Genomic DNA, 16,269 nt, shown 5'->3' on the forward strand with positions numbered 1-16,269 from the left:
GAAATTCTATCCAGTATTCATTGATTGATTTTTATCTTTGGACAGATGACATTTCGTCTAAGTAGTTAGCAAGATGTTAAAAGTAATGTAACGGGCAAAGGTTAATTTATTTAAAATATATTGTAATTAATAAAATGTATAATACTGATAAAAATTTAAATTTAAGTTTACACCTGTTTTATTTAAGTATGAACATATCCGGTAAAATTTTATATGAATAATACAAAATAATAAATATTTACAAACTAAATTATGCAATATTGATCACGATTTTGTATACAAATTAAAATTGTTTTTTATGTAATTATTTAAAGTAATTAAAATAATTTTCAATTTATTAAGTTATTTATTTACAATTGCCGTTTTTAATATTCAGATTTATCTTAAATTTTGTGTCCTAAACTAATTTATCTAAATACATAATAAATTTATTAGAAAGCAATCTAATTTAAGTATCTTTGTAGTTTTTTAGTTCCACAATTTTAAATACGAATAACTACATTTAAAGTTGTATAAACAAATTAATTAAATGTATTGTAATAAATTGATCACGATTTTGTACACATATTAAAATTGTTTTTTATGTAATTATTCAAATATTTTAACATACATACTTTGTTGTTAAATGCCTAATTTAGATGACACTAAATAATAATAAATACCTAATGCTTATTAATAAATTTTCATCAGTTCAATAAATCACAATTAATAATTCTATTAATTATACAGTTTATTGTTAATAATAAACAAACATGGTATTTTAAACAAAAATAATTAATGAAACAATAAAACAAAGACCTAATCAAGTTTCACTTGAATTTTGTCATCAAAAAACGTCAATTTTTCGTATATAAAAGCGCAATTAATCGCTAGTTAAGCAAATTAAAGTGAACCACCGAATCAACATGAAAGTAGTTAGTATTTGTAAAGTAACTGTGATTGTGCAGTGATAAATTTTGTGTTGTTGTTTCAGCTCGCAGTTCTCTTCGCCATTGTTGGTGTTTCTATTGCCGCTTCCGTTTCCGGTTCTAATCCAGATGCAGCTGCCGAAGTGGTCAAAAGTGAACTAGATAATATTGGTGTTGAAGATTTTAAATACAGGTTCAAATCTTCGTTTAATTTTCCTTGGATACAGGGCCAATAAAATTATTGTTTTCAGTTATGAAACCAGCAACGGAATCTTAGCTGAAGAAGTGGGACATCTGAACAATCTTGGATCAGAGAATGAGGCTCTGTCCGTTTCTGGGTCGTTCAAGTATGTTGCTCCTGATGGTGTGACTTATTCCATCAGTTATATTGCTGACGAAAATGGATTCCAACCACAAGGGGAGCATTTGCCACACTAAACTGTATTTTGTAATAAAATTTATTAATGCATAATTACTGTGTTTTAATCATTAATTTATTATTATTTAAGAAACATTATTATATATAAATTATTGTAAAATAACTATGCAAAATAATTTTATTCATAGTTTGTCTTTCGATACATAATTCTGAATTTAAATAAATCTGCATTTTATCCCCCTAATCAAAATTTATTGCAACGACTGGTTTTCAATGTAAATTAACATACTGCATTTAAAAAAAATTCTAGGTGGGATTTTATTGTTTAAAAATCGTTTAATATAAATACCGGATGGAACCTGTCAGTTTCATCAAGTTGCAAATTGAACTCCAAATGATCAACATGAAAGTAGTTAGTATCTAGTGCATCAGCAATAATTCAGTGTCAGTTCCAGTGTCTGAAATAGTGCCAATCTAAGTGATATTAGTGATGACAAATAAAATGGTCAAAAGAAGAAGAATAATATCACTTAGTTTAGTTCTACAAACCTGGAAAATACCTGGGAACTTTTAGTGAATAAAAACAATACAATTTAAATAATTTTCAGCTCGCTGTTTTCGTCGCTGTTATCGGTATGGCCCTCGCCGCCTCCCTCGGAGGACCAGACGCTGCAGCTGAAGTACTCAGGAGCGAATTGGACAACATCGGCACTGATGGATTCAAATACGCGTAAGTTTATAGTTTTTTCAACTGGTTGGTACCATTAATCATGTAATTTTTGTTTCAGCTACGAAACCAGCAACGGAATCGCAGCTGAAGAAGCCGGACACTTGAACAACGCCGGAAGCGAACACGAAGCTATCGCCGTCCAGGGATCCTTCAAATATGTAGGACCTGATGGTGTCACTTACCAAATCAGCTACATTGCTGACGAAAACGGTTTCCAACCACAAGGTGCCCATTTGCCAGCCTAAGAACAATTTGTTAATGAATATTTATAAATAATAAAAACGTTAAAACAATGTTTATCAGCTTTATTTTGACCCAAAATTTAATAGATAAAATAAAACAAATAAATTTTAAATCGTTTACCGTTCAGGCACATTAATTATTGTAGGCATTAATATTCTTATCTTCATATTAATAATATTACAATGAAAGTGAAGAGGTTTCAATATATCAAAACTTTAATAAATCACATAAAAGTAAATTTGATATTTTTTTTTAATTAGTATTATAGTACAAATATTAAATTTTAAAAAGAAATCTTTATTTTAATTAATTTTATGGGATTATTATTTAATTATTGTTAAATATAATATAAATTCTGTTTAGTGTTTATAAAAAAATTTAATATATTATTAAATTTGTTATAATAATTAAACTATGTTTTTAATATCTATGAATTGTTATTGTTAATATAATTATTTTTTACTTAAAAAGATATTGCAAATAAAATTTATTCTCTAAATATATTTCTTGCGTTTTTTTTTTTAATTACAAAATTAGTAATCGATTAATTAAATCTATTGATTAATTCATCAGATTTGTATATAAAAATGTAAAATAGTGATAAGTTATTGACTTAATGTAGATGCACTTTACACGCCGTATAATAATTTATTGGTTATTCAGGTTTTTATTTAAATAAGTATTAATAAAAATTGTATGTCATATTTGCTAATAAATAAAAATCATTCAATTTATTGGTAATTTGTTATTGGTGAGTCTTTGCAGTAACAATTACCATAATAAAACTGATTATTTAATTAATTATAAAAAAAAATTATAGGTATTGTTTTCTAATAAAGTCTTAAACTAACAAATTGTTTGAGGTATTTTATACATCTGTATTTTATTATTAGGTTTTCTCTACAATAACAGTAATATTTATTAATTTACATAATAGTGCAAGCTAATAAATAATTTAATTTTACTAAACGTCAATTGGTATGTACGAAATGAACTCCTACATGCATAATAAATGTTTTTTTTTCAATGCATTTTAAAGATCACACGACTTGTAAGACGAGACACTTGTTTAAATTTTATTTGCATACAAAATGTAAAAAAATTAAAGAGAGATGCAGCCAAAATTTAACTATATATACTCACTCCAACTGAGCAATTTGTATCAGTACATCATCTAAGCAACAACCATCAACATGAAAGTGGTTAGTATCGGTGACTTGGTGAATTTACTTAAGGTGCCGGAAGTGCAGTGATAAAAAGTGATAACCGAGGATTAAACAAAGGATTAAAGCTTGTTGTAATTTCTAGCTCGCAGTTTTCTTCGCCATTGTCGGTGTATCTCTGGCTGCTTCGGTCGGTGGTCCAGATGCCGCAGCTGAAGTGCTCAAGAGCGAATTGGACAACATCGGCACTGACGGCTTCAAATATGCGTAAGTCGAGATCCATCAACGACTTCAGTTATGAGAGTTTTTGTATTGTAGCTACGAAACTAGCAACGGAATCGCCGCTGAGGAGGCCGGACACCTGATCAACGCCGGAAGCGAAAACGAAGCTGTTGCTGTACAAGGATCCTTCAAATACGTTGGTCCTGACGGTGTCACCTACCAAGTTAGCTACATTGCTGACGAAAACGGTTTCCAACCACAAGGGGCGCATTTGTCAGCCTAAATTAGACCTTCGGAATATTTTTATATAAAAAATAATAAAGTTTACTTTTTTATTAAATGTTGTGTTATTTTTGAGAAGGAGATAAAACGAAAATAGCAACTTATGAAAACAGTTTTTGGCCTTTTTGTAGATTTATTTTTATGATTATCAATTTAGTGAATTAGCTTTAAAGTCTGTTTTGAAAGAACAACTATAAATTTGTAAATTATAGTAGTACAAATAATTGAGTATGTTAAATTGTAATTTTAGATGAATTCCAAACTTAATATAAACATATTATTATTATATAATTTATTAATAATAAAGGCAAATTGTAATTTTCTAGCTCGTAGTTTTCATCACCATTGTCGGTGTATCTCTGGGTGCTCCAGTTGGAGTCCAGATTCGGCAGCTGAAGTGCTCAAAATCATATTGGACAACGCCTTTAAATATGCATAAGTGAAGAGACATCAACGACTTCAGTTATGAGAGTTTTTGAATTGTGGCTACGAAACTGGCAAGAGAATCGCCGCTGAGGAAGCCGGACACCTGATCAACGCCGGAAGCGAAAACGAAGAGCAGCTGTACAAAAACCCCACAAATTCGCTGCTCCTGACGTTGTCACCTACTAAGACAGCTGTATTGCTGACTCTCAAAGGGCGCATTTGTCAGCTTAAAAGAGATTTTGTGAATATTTTATATATAAAAATAATAAATAAATTTAATATTTTATTAATTAACTGTTTTTAAGTTAAAAATAAGACGAAAATTACAACTTATACAAACGCTTTTAAACTTTTTATGGATTCATTTATATCAAAATCAATGTACTAAAATTAGCTTCAAGGCCTGTATTGAAAGTAAAATTAAAAATTTGTAAATTATAGTTGTTCAACAATTTCATATTAATTGAATTTACTAAATTGTAATACTAATTGAAAATAGCGAAGTATACAAATACTTTTTAGACTTTTTATAGATTCATTTTTATCAAAATCAATTTAATAAATTAGCTTCAAGGTCTGGTTTGAAAGTAAAATTATAAATTTGTAAATTACAGTAGTTCAACAATTTCTTATTAATTGAATTTGTTAAATTGTAAATTTAGATGAATCCCATTAAATTGAATTTAATTTTACTAAATAATTAGTATGTACGAAATAAACTCGTACATTTATAATACTGTTTTTTTCAATGCATTTTAAAGATCACACGGGTTGTAAAACAAGACACTTGTTTAAATTTTATTTGCATACAAAATGTAAAAATAAATAAAGAGAGATGCAGCCAAAATTTAACTATATATATTCACTCCAACTGAGCAATTTGTATTAGTACATCAACTAAACAACAACCATCAACATGAAAGTGGTTAGTATCGGTGACTTGGTGAATTTACTTACGGTGCCAGAAGTGCAGTGATAAAAAGTGATAATCAAGGATTAAACAAAGGATTAAAGCACATTGTAATTTTCTAGCTCGCAGTTTTCTTCGCCATTGTCGGTGTGTCTCTGGCTGCTTCGGTGGGTGGTCCAGATGCCGCAGCTGAAGTGCTCAAGAGCGAATTGGACAACATCGGTACTGACGGCTTCAAATATACGTAAGTCGAGAGCCATCAACGACTTCAGTTATGAGAGTTTTTGTATTGTAGCTACGAAACTAGCAACGGAATCGCCGCTGAGGAGGCCGGACACCTGATCAACGCCGGAAGCGAAAACGAAGCTGTTGCTGTACAAGGATCCTTCAAATACGTTGGTCCTGACGGTGTCACGTACCAAGTTAGCTACATTGCTGACGAAAACGGTTTCCAACCACAAGGGGCGCATTTGTCAGCTTAAATTAGACCTTCGGAATATTTTTATATAAAAAATAATAAAGTTTACTTTTTTATTAAATGTTGTGTTATTTTTGAGAAGGAGATAAAACGAAAATAGCAACTTATGAAAACAGTTTTTGGCCTTTTTGTAGATTTATTTTTATGATTATCAATTTAGTGAATTAGCTTTAAAGTCTGTTTTGAAAGAACAACTATAAATTAGTAAATTATAGTAGTACAAATAATTGAGTATGTTAAATTGTAATTTTAGATGAATTCCAAACTTAATATAAACATATTATTATTATATTATTTATTAATAATAAAGGCAAATTGTAATTTTCTAGCTCGTAGTTTTCATCACCATTGTCAGTGGATCTCTGGGTGCTTCAGTTGGGGTCCAGATACGGCAGCTGAAGTGCTCAAAATCATATTGTACAACCTCGGCCTAACGCCTTTAAATGTGCATAAGTGAAGAGACATCAACGACTTCAGTTATGAGAGTTTTTGAATTGTGGCTACGAAACTGGCAAGAGAATCGCCGCTGAGGAAGCCGGACACCTGATCAACGCCGGAAGCGAAAACGAAGCAGTTGCTGTACAAGGATCCTTCAAATACGTTGGTCCTGACGGTGTCACCTACCAAGTTAGCTACATTGCTGACGAAAACGGTTTCCAGCCACAAGGGGCGCATTTGTCAGCTTAAATTAGACCTTCGGAATATTTTTATATAAAAAATAATAAAGTTTACTTTTTTATTAAATGTTGTGTTATTTTTGAGAAGGAGATAAAACGAAAATAGCAACTTATGAAAACAGTTTTTTAGCCTTTTTGTAGATTTATTTTTATGATTATCAATTTAGTGAATTAGCTTCAAGGTCTGTTTTGAAAGAACAACTATAAATTTGTAAATTATGGTAGTACAAATAATTGAGTATATTAAATTGTAATTTTAGATGAATTCCAAACTTAATATAAAAAATATTATCATTATATTATTTATTAATAATAAAGGCAAATTGTAATTTTCTAGCTTGTAGTTTTCATCACCAATATCAGTGTACCTCTGTTCAGTTGCAGTCCAGATGCGGCAGCTGAAGTGCTCAAAATCATATTGGACAACCTCGGCCTAACGGCTTTAAATATGCATAAGTAAAGAGACAACAACGACTTCAGTTATGAGAGTTTTTGAATTGTGGCTACGAAACTGGCAGGAGAATCGCCGCTGAGGAAGCCGGACAACTGATCAACGCCGGAAGCGAAAACGAAGAGCAGCTGTACAAAAACCCCACAAATTCGCTGCTCCTGACGTTGTTACTTTCCACGACAGCTGTATTGCTGACTCCCAAAAGGAGCATTTGTCAGCTTAAAAGAGATTTTGTGAATATTTTGTGTATAGAAATAATAAATACATTTAATATTTTATTAATTGTCTTTTTTAAGCTAAAAATAAGACGAAAATAACAACTATACAAACACTTTTAAACTTTTTATAGATTCATTTATATCAAAATCAATGTACTAAAATTAGCTTCAAGGTCTGTTTTGAAAGTAAAATTAGAAATTTGTAAATTTCAGTAGTTCAACAATTTCTTATTAATTGAATTTGTTAAATTGTGATTTTTATTGAAAATAGCAACGTATACAAATACTTTCTAGACTTTTTATAGATTCATTTTTATCAAAATCAATTTACTAAATTAGCTTCAAGATCTGTTTTGAAAGTAAAATTATAAATTTGTAAATTACAGTAGTTCAACAATTTCTTATTAATTGAATTTGCTAAATTGTAATTTTAATTGAATTCCATTGAATTGAATTTAATTTTACTAATTATCAATTGATATGTATTTTGTGTATAAAAATATATATACAGTAACTGTTTTATTAATTGCCTTTTTTAAGTTAAAGATAAAACGAAAATAGTAACTTATACAAAAAGGTTTTAGACTTTTTAGATTCATTTTTAAAATTTGTAAATTAGAAATTTGGAATATTTTGTATATAAACAACAATAAATACTTTTACTATTTTATTAATTGTTTTCTTTATTTTTTTTATAAAAAAGGAAGTTGAACATAAAACTAAAATAGCAACTTACACAAACATTTTTTAGTCTTTTTATAGATACATTTTTATGATAATCAATTTACTAAATTAGTTTCAAGGTCTATTTTGAAAGTAAAATTAGAAATTTTTAAATTACTGTAGTATAACAATTTTCTTATTAACCGAATTTGTTAAATTATAATTTTAATTGAATGCCAACTTTAATTTAAAACGTATTCACTTACATATTTAAATGAACAATTCTATATCTATAAAATACTTCGATGTATAAATACATATAAATATTAATAGTTGAAATTAAATAAAACTTAAAAAGGAAATTAAATTTATTAATAATAAAAAGTTGTTGCAAGAAGTTACATTTAAATATTTACATAAACCATAATTAATTAAAAGGCACTAAAATTGTTAATTATTTTCTGTAATTATAATATAGTTAACAGTCTATTAAAAACTACTTTGAATATTTTCCTTTTATGGCGCATTCATTGACATTTAAAGAAGACAAATTTTTACAAAATTTTAGTACTTCAGAAGAAATTGTTCTTATATGGAATTCCATAAAATTGCCATTAAAATATATATAAAACAATTATTATTTTGAATTTATATAAAATTTTGCTTCTGAGATTAAGATCATTAACCCGAAGAGTATCATTTACAACACCTCTACAAGGAAATCACAGTCATCTGGAATTCCTAGCACAAGCATAAATTTGTCAAGATGGTACATCTACACAGTCGCTCTGTACTGGTTTTTTATGAATGAATTAAATAAAAAAATAGTCTAGTGGGGGTAAAAATCGCCCAAACGTTCGCATATATAAAGATTTAATCTGGATTACACGGTTAATTCACAGATCAGTTCAAAACGGTCAACATGAAATTCGTGAGTAGTAAATCATCGTCAAGCTTAGACAATTTATTAATCTTATTTTGAACACAGGTCGTAGTTTTGTTCGCCATCCTTGGAGCCGCCATGTGCGCTTCCTTGAACCCAGAGGCTGAGGCCCACGTGGTCAGAAGCGAATTGGACAACATCGGCGTTGACGGATACAAATACGCGTGAGTTTTAATTCCTTAAAATTTTTTCCTGTATGTCGCTAACGTGATGTGAATTTTGAAGTTACGAAACCAGCAACGGAATCGCCGCTGACGAAACCGCCCAACTTATCAACGCCGGAACTGACAACGAAGCTATTGCTGTACGTGGATCCTTCCAATACGTCGGAGCTGACGGTGTTACCTACAAAGTAACTTACGTTGCTGATGAAAACGGTTTCCAACCACAAGGCGCCCATTTACCCGTAGCTTAAGTTATATTTTGTAGTTTAGTAAAAAATTTTGTAAAAAAATTAATAAAAAGCAATATAATTCAAACTTGATATGTTTTATTTAATGGGAAAAGTCATTAAATTAAAATATTTGGATATTTAAACTGATATGAGTAGTCAAATTTCAATTTATTCCATCCTATATGCTGTATAAAATGATATTAACAATTACTAATTAATTATGAATGACTATTACAAATAAAATAAATCCATATTATTGAATTAATCACAGTCAAATGTATTTTAAAATTATCGACACTAAATTACAAAATATTTCTTGTTTCTTTTATCTTGTAGATTAAATATTTTATTAGATTATTTTACATTCTTTCTAAATTATGTTATCTTCAAATAAATTTTAAAAAGTGACATTATAGGGGTCAACATCTCTTTGACCTCGCCTAACATTTTATTAAGATGACACTGACCATCTTTTTTAAAATAATTATTCTATCTATTAAATATAATTTGAAAGGTTCAACTTAAAATTGTAATTTTATTAAGTTTTATTTTTTTTTTAAATATATAGTACCACTTTCAGAACAACAATAAATTTTTATAGTAAATTGACAATATTTCACAAATATGTATTATTTTTAAAGAGCTCTTTGGTAACTTCTTTGTTACTTAAGTAACCTGTATAAAAAATTTATATAATGAAAATGTTTCACACAATTATCGTTAACATATATTTTTCAAAACATAAGTAATATTAGAAATTTCTTCATTCAATGAAATTTTACAAGGTAGTTCTTCAGTATTATATAAAATAAAAATTGATAAATTTTATTTAAACTTTGGACCAGAAATTTGCATAAGACACTGTATAAATTTTCAAAATTCACATCCTGCGTTTCCTAAAATAGAAACAGGTATTCAATAAATAATTAGGCAGAAGTCATCGGCCTACCAAGACTCGTCCTTTACTTGTTATCTTGAATAAATTAAAAAAATAGTGGGGGACAAAATTCGTTTATTATATCATATAAAAAGATTAACTATTACCCAACATCATCACATCCAGATCAAATCGACCAAGATGAAATTCGTAAGTACCCCTGTTTTCTTTCTTTGATAATTTCAATAATCATGGTTATTTTGCAGCTCGTAGTTCTGTTCGCCGTAGTTTCTGTAGCTGTCTGCGCTTCCGTAAACCCGGACGCTGAAGCTCAAGTACTCAGAAGCGAATTGGATAACATCGGCGTTGACGGATACAAATACGGGTGAGTTATTATTATTTCAACTATTCTTTGACGTCTCAATAACCCGATTTGAATTCTGAAGCTATGAAACCAGCAACGGAATTGTCGCTGACGAAGCCGCTCATCTTGTCAACGTTGGAACTGACAACGAAGCTATCGCTGTGCATGGATCCTTCCAATATGTCGGAGCTGATGGTGTTACTTACAAAGTAACTTACGTTGCTGACGAAAACGGTTTCCAACCACAAGGTGCTCATTTGCCTGTAGCTTAATTTGTAATAGTTTTGTAAATAGTAAAAAAAAATTAAATAAAAACTAATATAATTTATACAACTTTGTTTTATTTTAACTTATTAAAAATGTTCTCTTTAAACATTTAATTTTACTTTCAAAGTAAAGTTATTTTAATCAATAATATTTGGTATTACTGTTACATGGTAGGAATCAATTAAATGTTAATATTATTAATAATAGCAATATATAAAATATAAAATATTAATTATTTGATAAGCAAACCACAATTTTGTTCCACTGACATCATTTTTGATATTAAAACGAATTACAAGATTGTTTTGATAAAAGTTAAATTGTAATTTGAAATTTAGATCATAATTCTTTTAAGAGAAAGAAGATTATATATGTATAATAATTATTAAAATGAAAGACATTATATATAAATTTCCAAATATTACATCCTGCGTTTCCTAAAATAGAAACAGGTATTCAGTCAATAATTAGGCAGGAGTCATCGGCCTACCAAGACTCGTCTTTTACTTGTTATCCCAAATAAATTAAAAAAAAAATGGGGGCCAAAATTCGTCTATCAAATCATATAAAAAGATTAATTATTGCCCAACACCATCACATCCAGATCAAATCGACCAGGATGAAATTCGTAAGTTCTCCTGTGTACTTTCTTTGATAATTTCAATAATCGTTATTTTGGAGCTTGTAGCTCTGTTCGCCGTAGTTTCTGTAGCTGTCTGCGCTTCCGTAAACCCGGACGCCGAACCTCAAGTATTTAGAAGCGAATTGGACAACATCGGCGTTGACGGATACAAATACGGGTGAGTTTTTATTATTTCAATTATTCTTTGAGATCTTACTAACCCGATTTGAATTCTGAAGCTATGAAACCAGCAACGGAATTGTCGCTGACGAAGCCGCACATCCCGTCAACGTTGGAACTGACAACGAAGCTATCGCTGTACATGGATCCTTCCAATTTGTCGGAGCTGATGGTGTTACTTACAAAGTAACTTACGTTGCTGACGAAAACGGTTTCCAACCACAAGGTGCTCATTTGCCTGTAGCTTAATTTGTAATAGTTTTGTAAATAGTAAAAAAAAATTAAATAAAAACTAATATAATTTATACAACTTTGTTTTATTTTAACTTATTAAAAATGTTCTCCTTAAAACATTTGATTTCACTTTCAAAGTTATTTTAATCAATAATGTTTGGGCATTAATGTTACACAGTACGTCTCAAGTAAATGTTGATATTATTAATGCTAGCAATATATAAAATATAGGATATTAATTATTGATCATTAAACCAAAATTTTGTTCCACTGACATAATTTTTGATATTAAAACAAGAAACTTGTAAATACAAAATTCTTTCAATAGCAATTAATCAAACTGTAATTTGAAATTTAGATCATAATTCTTTTAAGAGGAAGACGATTATATATGTATAATAATTATTAAAATGAAAGATAATATATATATATATATATATATATATATATATATATATAAATTTCCAAATATTACATCCTGCGTTTACTAAAATAGAAACAGGTATTCATTCAATAATTAGGCAAGAGTCATCGGCCTACCAAGACTCGTCCTTTACCTGTTATCTCGAATAAATTAAAAAAAGTGGGGGCCAAAATTCGTCTATCAAATCATATAAAAAGATTAACTATTGCCCAACACCATCACATCCAGATCAAATCGACCAAGATGAAATTCGTAAGTTCCCCTGTTTACTTTCTTTGATAATTTCAATAATATGGGTTATTTTGCAGCTCGTAGTTCTGTTCGCCGTAGTTTCTGTAGCTGTCTGCGCTTCCGTAAACCCGGACGCTGAAGCTCAAGTACTCAGAAGCGAATTGGACAACATCGGCGTTGACGGATACAAATACGGGTGAGTTATTATTATTTCAACTATTCTTTAACATCTTACTGACCCGATTTGAATTCTGAAGCTATGAAACCAGCAACGGAATTGTTGCTGACGAAGCCGCTCATCTTGTCAACGTTGGAACTGACAACGAAGCTATCGCTGTACATGGATCCTTCCAATATGTCGGAGCTGATGGTGTTACTTACAAAGTAACTTACGTTGCTGACGAAAACGGTTTCCAACCACAAGGTGCTCATTTGCCCGTAGCTTAATTTGTAATATTTTTGTAAATAGTAAAAAAAAATAAATAAAAACTAATATAATTAATACAACTTCGTTTTATTTTAATTAATTAAGAATGTTCTCCTTAAACATTTAATTTCACTTTCAAAGTTAAGTTATTTTAATCAATAATATTTGGGAATTACTGTAACATGGTACGTCACAATTATATGTTAATATTATTAATAATAGCAATATATAAAATGTAAAATATTGATTATTTGGTCAGCAAACCACAATTTTGTTCCATTGACATCATTTTTGATATTAAAACAAAAAACTTGTATATACAGGATTGTTTTGATAAAAGTTAATCAAACTGTAATTTGAAATTTAGATCATAATTCTTTTAAGAGGAAGAAGATTATATATGTATAATAATTATTAAAATGAAAGACATTATATATAAATTTCCAAAATTTACATGCTGCGTTTCCTGAAATAGAAACACATATTCATAATATTCAAACAAGGTGCTCATTTGCCCGTAGCTTAATCTGTAATATTTTTGTAAATAGTAAAAAAATTAAATAAATACTAATATAATTAATACAACTTCGTTTTATTTTAATTTATTAAGAATGTTTCCTTAAACATTTAATTTCACTTTCAAAGTTAAGTTATTTTAATCAATAATGTTTGGTATTACTGTTACATGGTACGAATCATATAAAACTAATATAATTAATACAACTTCATTTTATTTTAATTTATTAAGAATGTTTTTCTATGAACATTTAATTTCACTTTCAAAGTTAAGTTATTTTAATCAATAATATTTAATAATTCCTGTTACATAGTACGTCTCAAGCAAATATTAATATTATTAATACTAGCAATATATAAAATATAAAAAATTAATTATTTGATCATTAAACCACAATCTTGTTCCACTGACATAATTTTTGATATTAAAACAAGAAATTTGTAAATACAAGATTATTTTGATAAAAGATAATCAAACTGTAATTTGAAATTTAGATTATAATTCTTTTAAGGGGAAGAATATTGTATATGTATGATAATTGTTAAAATGAAAGACATTATATATATATATCTTCAGCATCTTCATCAGATTTTATACAGTTTGGAGTACCTGGTGATTTTTTTAAGAATTTTGAACAAATGCAACACTTGGAATTATAAGTTTTAGATGTTGACATATTTTCACTTAAATAATAATATAGTCAAATAAAAATAATTATTAAATATAGATAAAAATACAGCCAATGCTTCTTTGGAATGTCAACAGTCAATAATTTTAAGGTTATCTACAGATAAAGAAAAAAAAAAACAGTATTACCTGTTTTGAATTACAGTTCCATCTTATGGTCATTAAATTAATTAAATATCGATACAATAGTAATGTATATTGATTTTATAATTTCAGTGATTAATAAAGTTTATAATAGTAATTAAGTAGATTAAATAAAAAAAAAATTGATATGTGTGTAATGTAATTTTTCTGTTGTGTTCACAGCTCAGTAATCAAATAAGTTCCGTATCATATCAGTTCAAGAGTAAAATTATTAAAATTATTTTGAGAAAAAAAATGGATTTTATTTTTTTTCAATGTGGCGTACCGTTTTTAAAAAATCCAAAAGCTCATATATTTATCGAAAATTGGACGAGGAATTAAAAAAAAATAGTTTTATAATTGTGTCGTAATCGTAAGATGGTTAAAAATTGAAATTAAGAAAATAAACTCATTTTTTTAAGGTCCTTGTGAACCGATATAGCTCTCATTTTTTTCCGAAAAGCTACCATCGTCCCCCAAAACATATCCGGCATCTAGATCAATCGATTCACACAGCGCTGAGAAAATTAATTTTTCCGAATTTTCAGTATTTTCGATTTACTCAGAAGCGGTTATAGATAAAGACCTGAAACTCGCACTATCGAAATATCTTATAAGTACTAAGATTCCCTGAAATTATGAGCCCGATCTCTTTCTGGGGCCGATTAGGTATATTTATCGTCTCATGGCCTTTAGATCATAATTCTTTTAAGAGGAAGAAGATTATATATGTATAATAATTATTAAAATGAAAGACATTATATATAAATTTCCAAAATTTACATGCTACGTTTCCTGAAATAGAAACAAATATTCATAATATTCAAACAAGGTGCTCATTTGCCCGTAGCTTAATCTGTAATATTTTTGTAAATAGTAAAAAAATTAAATAAATACTAATATAATTAATACAACTTCGTTTTATTTTAATTTATTAAGAATGTTTCCTTAAACATTTAATTTCACTTTCAAAGTTAAGTTATTTTAATCAATAATGTTTGGTATTACTGTTACATGGTACGAATCAATTAAAACTAATATAATTAATACAACTTCATTTTATTTTAATTTATTAAGAATGTTTTTCTATGAACATTTAATTTCACTTTCAAAGTTAAGTTATTTTAATCAATAATATTTAATAATTCCTGTTACATAGTACGTCTCAAGCAAATATTAATATTATTAATACTAGCAATATATAAAATATAAAATATTAATTATTTGATCATTAAACCACAATCTTGTTCCACTGACATAATTTTTGATATTAAAACAAGAAATTTGTAAATACAAGATTGTTTTGATAAAAGGTAATCAAACTGTAATTTGAAATTTAGATTATAATTCTTTTAAGGGGAAGAAGATTGTATATGTATGATAATTATTAAAATGAAAGACATTATATATAAATTTCCAAATTTTACATCCTGCATTTCCTAAAATAGAAACAGGCATTCTCTAAATAATTAGGCAGAAGTCATCGGCCTACCAAGACTCGTGCTTTACTTGTTATCTTGAATAAATTAAAAAAATAGTGGGGGTCAAAATTCGTCTATCAAATCATATAAAAAGATTAACTATTGCCCAACACCATCACATCCAGTTCAAATCGACCAAGATGAAATTCGTAAGTTTCCCTGTGTACTTTCTTTGATAATTTCAATAATCGTGGTTATTTTGCAGCTCGTAGTTCTGTTCGCCGTAGTTGCTGCAGCTGTCTGCGCTTCCGTAAACCCGGACGCTGAAGCTCAAGTACTCAGAAGCGAATTGGACAACATCGGCGTTGACGGATACAAATACGGGTGAGTTTTTATTTCAACTATTCTCTGAGATCTTACTAACCTGATATGAATTCTAAAGCTATGAAACCAGCAACGGAATTGTCGCTGACGAAGCCGCTCATCTTGTCAACGTTGGGACTGACAACGAAGCTATCGCTGTGCATGGATCCTTCCAATATGTCGGAGCTGATGGTGTTACTTACAAAGTAACTTACGTTGCTGACGAAAACGGTTTCCAACCACAAGGTGCTCATTTGCCTGTAGCTTAATTTGTAATAGTTTTGTAAATAGTAAAAAAATTAAATAAAAACTAATATAATTAATAATACTTCATTTTATTTTAATTCATTTGAAATATTCTCCTTGGAACATTTAATTTCACTTTCAAAGTTCAGTTCTTTTAATCAATTATGTTTGGAAATTACTGTTACACAGTACGTCTCAA

At 28.7% G+C, this 16,269-nt stretch overlaps 8 protein-coding genes across 10 annotated transcripts in view; all 8 read left to right on the forward strand.

Moving 5' to 3' along the window:
• The window catches only part of LOC109600969 (flexible cuticle protein 12-like), a 31,669-nt gene extending 29,359 nt beyond the window's left edge, over positions 1–2,310 (forward strand). The window contains exons 1-3 of one of the 3 annotated variants that reach the window (XM_020017164.2): positions 905–914; positions 1,896–2,017; positions 2,076–2,310. In XM_020017164.2, coding sequence (XP_019872723.1) covers positions 906–914; positions 1,896–2,017; positions 2,076–2,262 — 318 coding nt within the window. In that variant the 5' untranslated portion in view covers position 905 and the 3' untranslated portion in view covers positions 2,263–2,310. Of the gene's footprint in view, positions 1–904; positions 915–1,624; positions 1,700–1,895; positions 2,018–2,075 lie in introns of those variants that run through there. The other 2 variants (XM_020017163.2, XM_049966564.1) reach the window with 2 other exon arrangements.
• On the forward strand, positions 929–1,380 carry LOC126265301 (cuticle protein CP14.6-like; the record flags this gene model as incomplete). Its single annotated transcript, XM_049966273.1, has 2 exons — positions 929–1,101; positions 1,160–1,380. Coding segments are annotated over 2 exons (360 nt in total), but the record flags the coding sequence as incomplete, so codon positions are not given.
• A 1,128-nt stretch (positions 2,311–3,438) lies between the features above and the next one.
• Positions 3,439–3,985, forward strand: LOC109600964 (flexible cuticle protein 12-like). The gene is made up of 3 exons (XM_049966570.1): positions 3,439–3,462; positions 3,569–3,690; positions 3,742–3,985. The coding sequence occupies exons 1-3, from the start codon at positions 3,454–3,456 to the stop codon at positions 3,926–3,928; spliced, it is 318 nt and encodes a 105-aa protein (XP_049822527.1). The 5' UTR covers positions 3,439–3,453; the 3' UTR covers positions 3,929–3,985.
• A 1,269-nt stretch (positions 3,986–5,254) lies between these two features.
• LOC109608171 (uncharacterized) lies at positions 5,255–9,172 on the forward strand. Its single transcript, XM_049966374.1, has 9 exons — positions 5,255–5,278; positions 5,386–5,507; positions 5,559–5,742; positions 6,258–6,368; positions 6,756–6,874; positions 6,937–7,082; positions 8,653–8,681; positions 8,739–8,857; positions 8,919–9,172. The coding sequence occupies exons 1-9, from the start codon at positions 5,270–5,272 to the stop codon at positions 9,106–9,108; spliced, it is 1,029 nt and encodes a 342-aa protein (XP_049822331.1). The 5' UTR covers positions 5,255–5,269; the 3' UTR covers positions 9,109–9,172.
• A 984-nt stretch (positions 9,173–10,156) lies between these two features.
• On the forward strand, positions 10,157–10,624 carry LOC109608172 (flexible cuticle protein 12-like). The gene is made up of 3 exons (XM_020024591.2): positions 10,157–10,174; positions 10,231–10,349; positions 10,411–10,624. Exons 1-3 carry the CDS (start codon positions 10,166–10,168, stop codon positions 10,598–10,600), a joined length of 318 nt encoding a protein of 105 aa, XP_019880150.2. The 5' UTR covers positions 10,157–10,165; the 3' UTR covers positions 10,601–10,624.
• Positions 10,625–11,214: 590 nt separating this feature from the next.
• On the forward strand, positions 11,215–11,670 carry LOC109608173 (flexible cuticle protein 12-like). Its single transcript, XM_020024592.2, has 3 exons — positions 11,215–11,223; positions 11,277–11,395; positions 11,457–11,670. Exons 1-3 carry the CDS (start codon positions 11,215–11,217, stop codon positions 11,644–11,646), a joined length of 318 nt encoding a protein of 105 aa, XP_019880151.2. The 3' UTR covers positions 11,647–11,670.
• Positions 11,671–11,798: 128 nt separating this feature from the next.
• On the forward strand, positions 11,799–12,769 carry LOC109604643 (flexible cuticle protein 12-like). The gene is made up of 3 exons (XM_049966375.1): positions 11,799–11,808; positions 12,284–12,482; positions 12,544–12,769. Exons 1-3 carry the CDS (start codon positions 11,799–11,801, stop codon positions 12,731–12,733), a joined length of 399 nt encoding a protein of 132 aa, XP_049822332.1. The 3' UTR covers positions 12,734–12,769.
• Positions 12,770–14,678: 1,909 nt separating this feature from the next.
• LOC126265324 (flexible cuticle protein 12-like) lies at positions 14,679–16,150 on the forward strand. Its single transcript, XM_049966376.1, has 3 exons — positions 14,679–14,709; positions 15,647–15,845; positions 15,904–16,150. The coding sequence occupies exons 1-3, from the start codon at positions 14,679–14,681 to the stop codon at positions 16,091–16,093; spliced, it is 420 nt and encodes a 139-aa protein (XP_049822333.1). The 3' UTR covers positions 16,094–16,150.
• Positions 16,151–16,269: the final 119 nt, after the last annotated feature.

This window comes from Aethina tumida, chromosome 4, assembly GCF_024364675.1.
Source record: "Aethina tumida isolate Nest 87 chromosome 4, icAetTumi1.1, whole genome shotgun sequence".
NCBI classification, from domain to species: Eukaryota; Metazoa; Arthropoda; class Insecta; order Coleoptera; family Nitidulidae; genus Aethina; species Aethina tumida.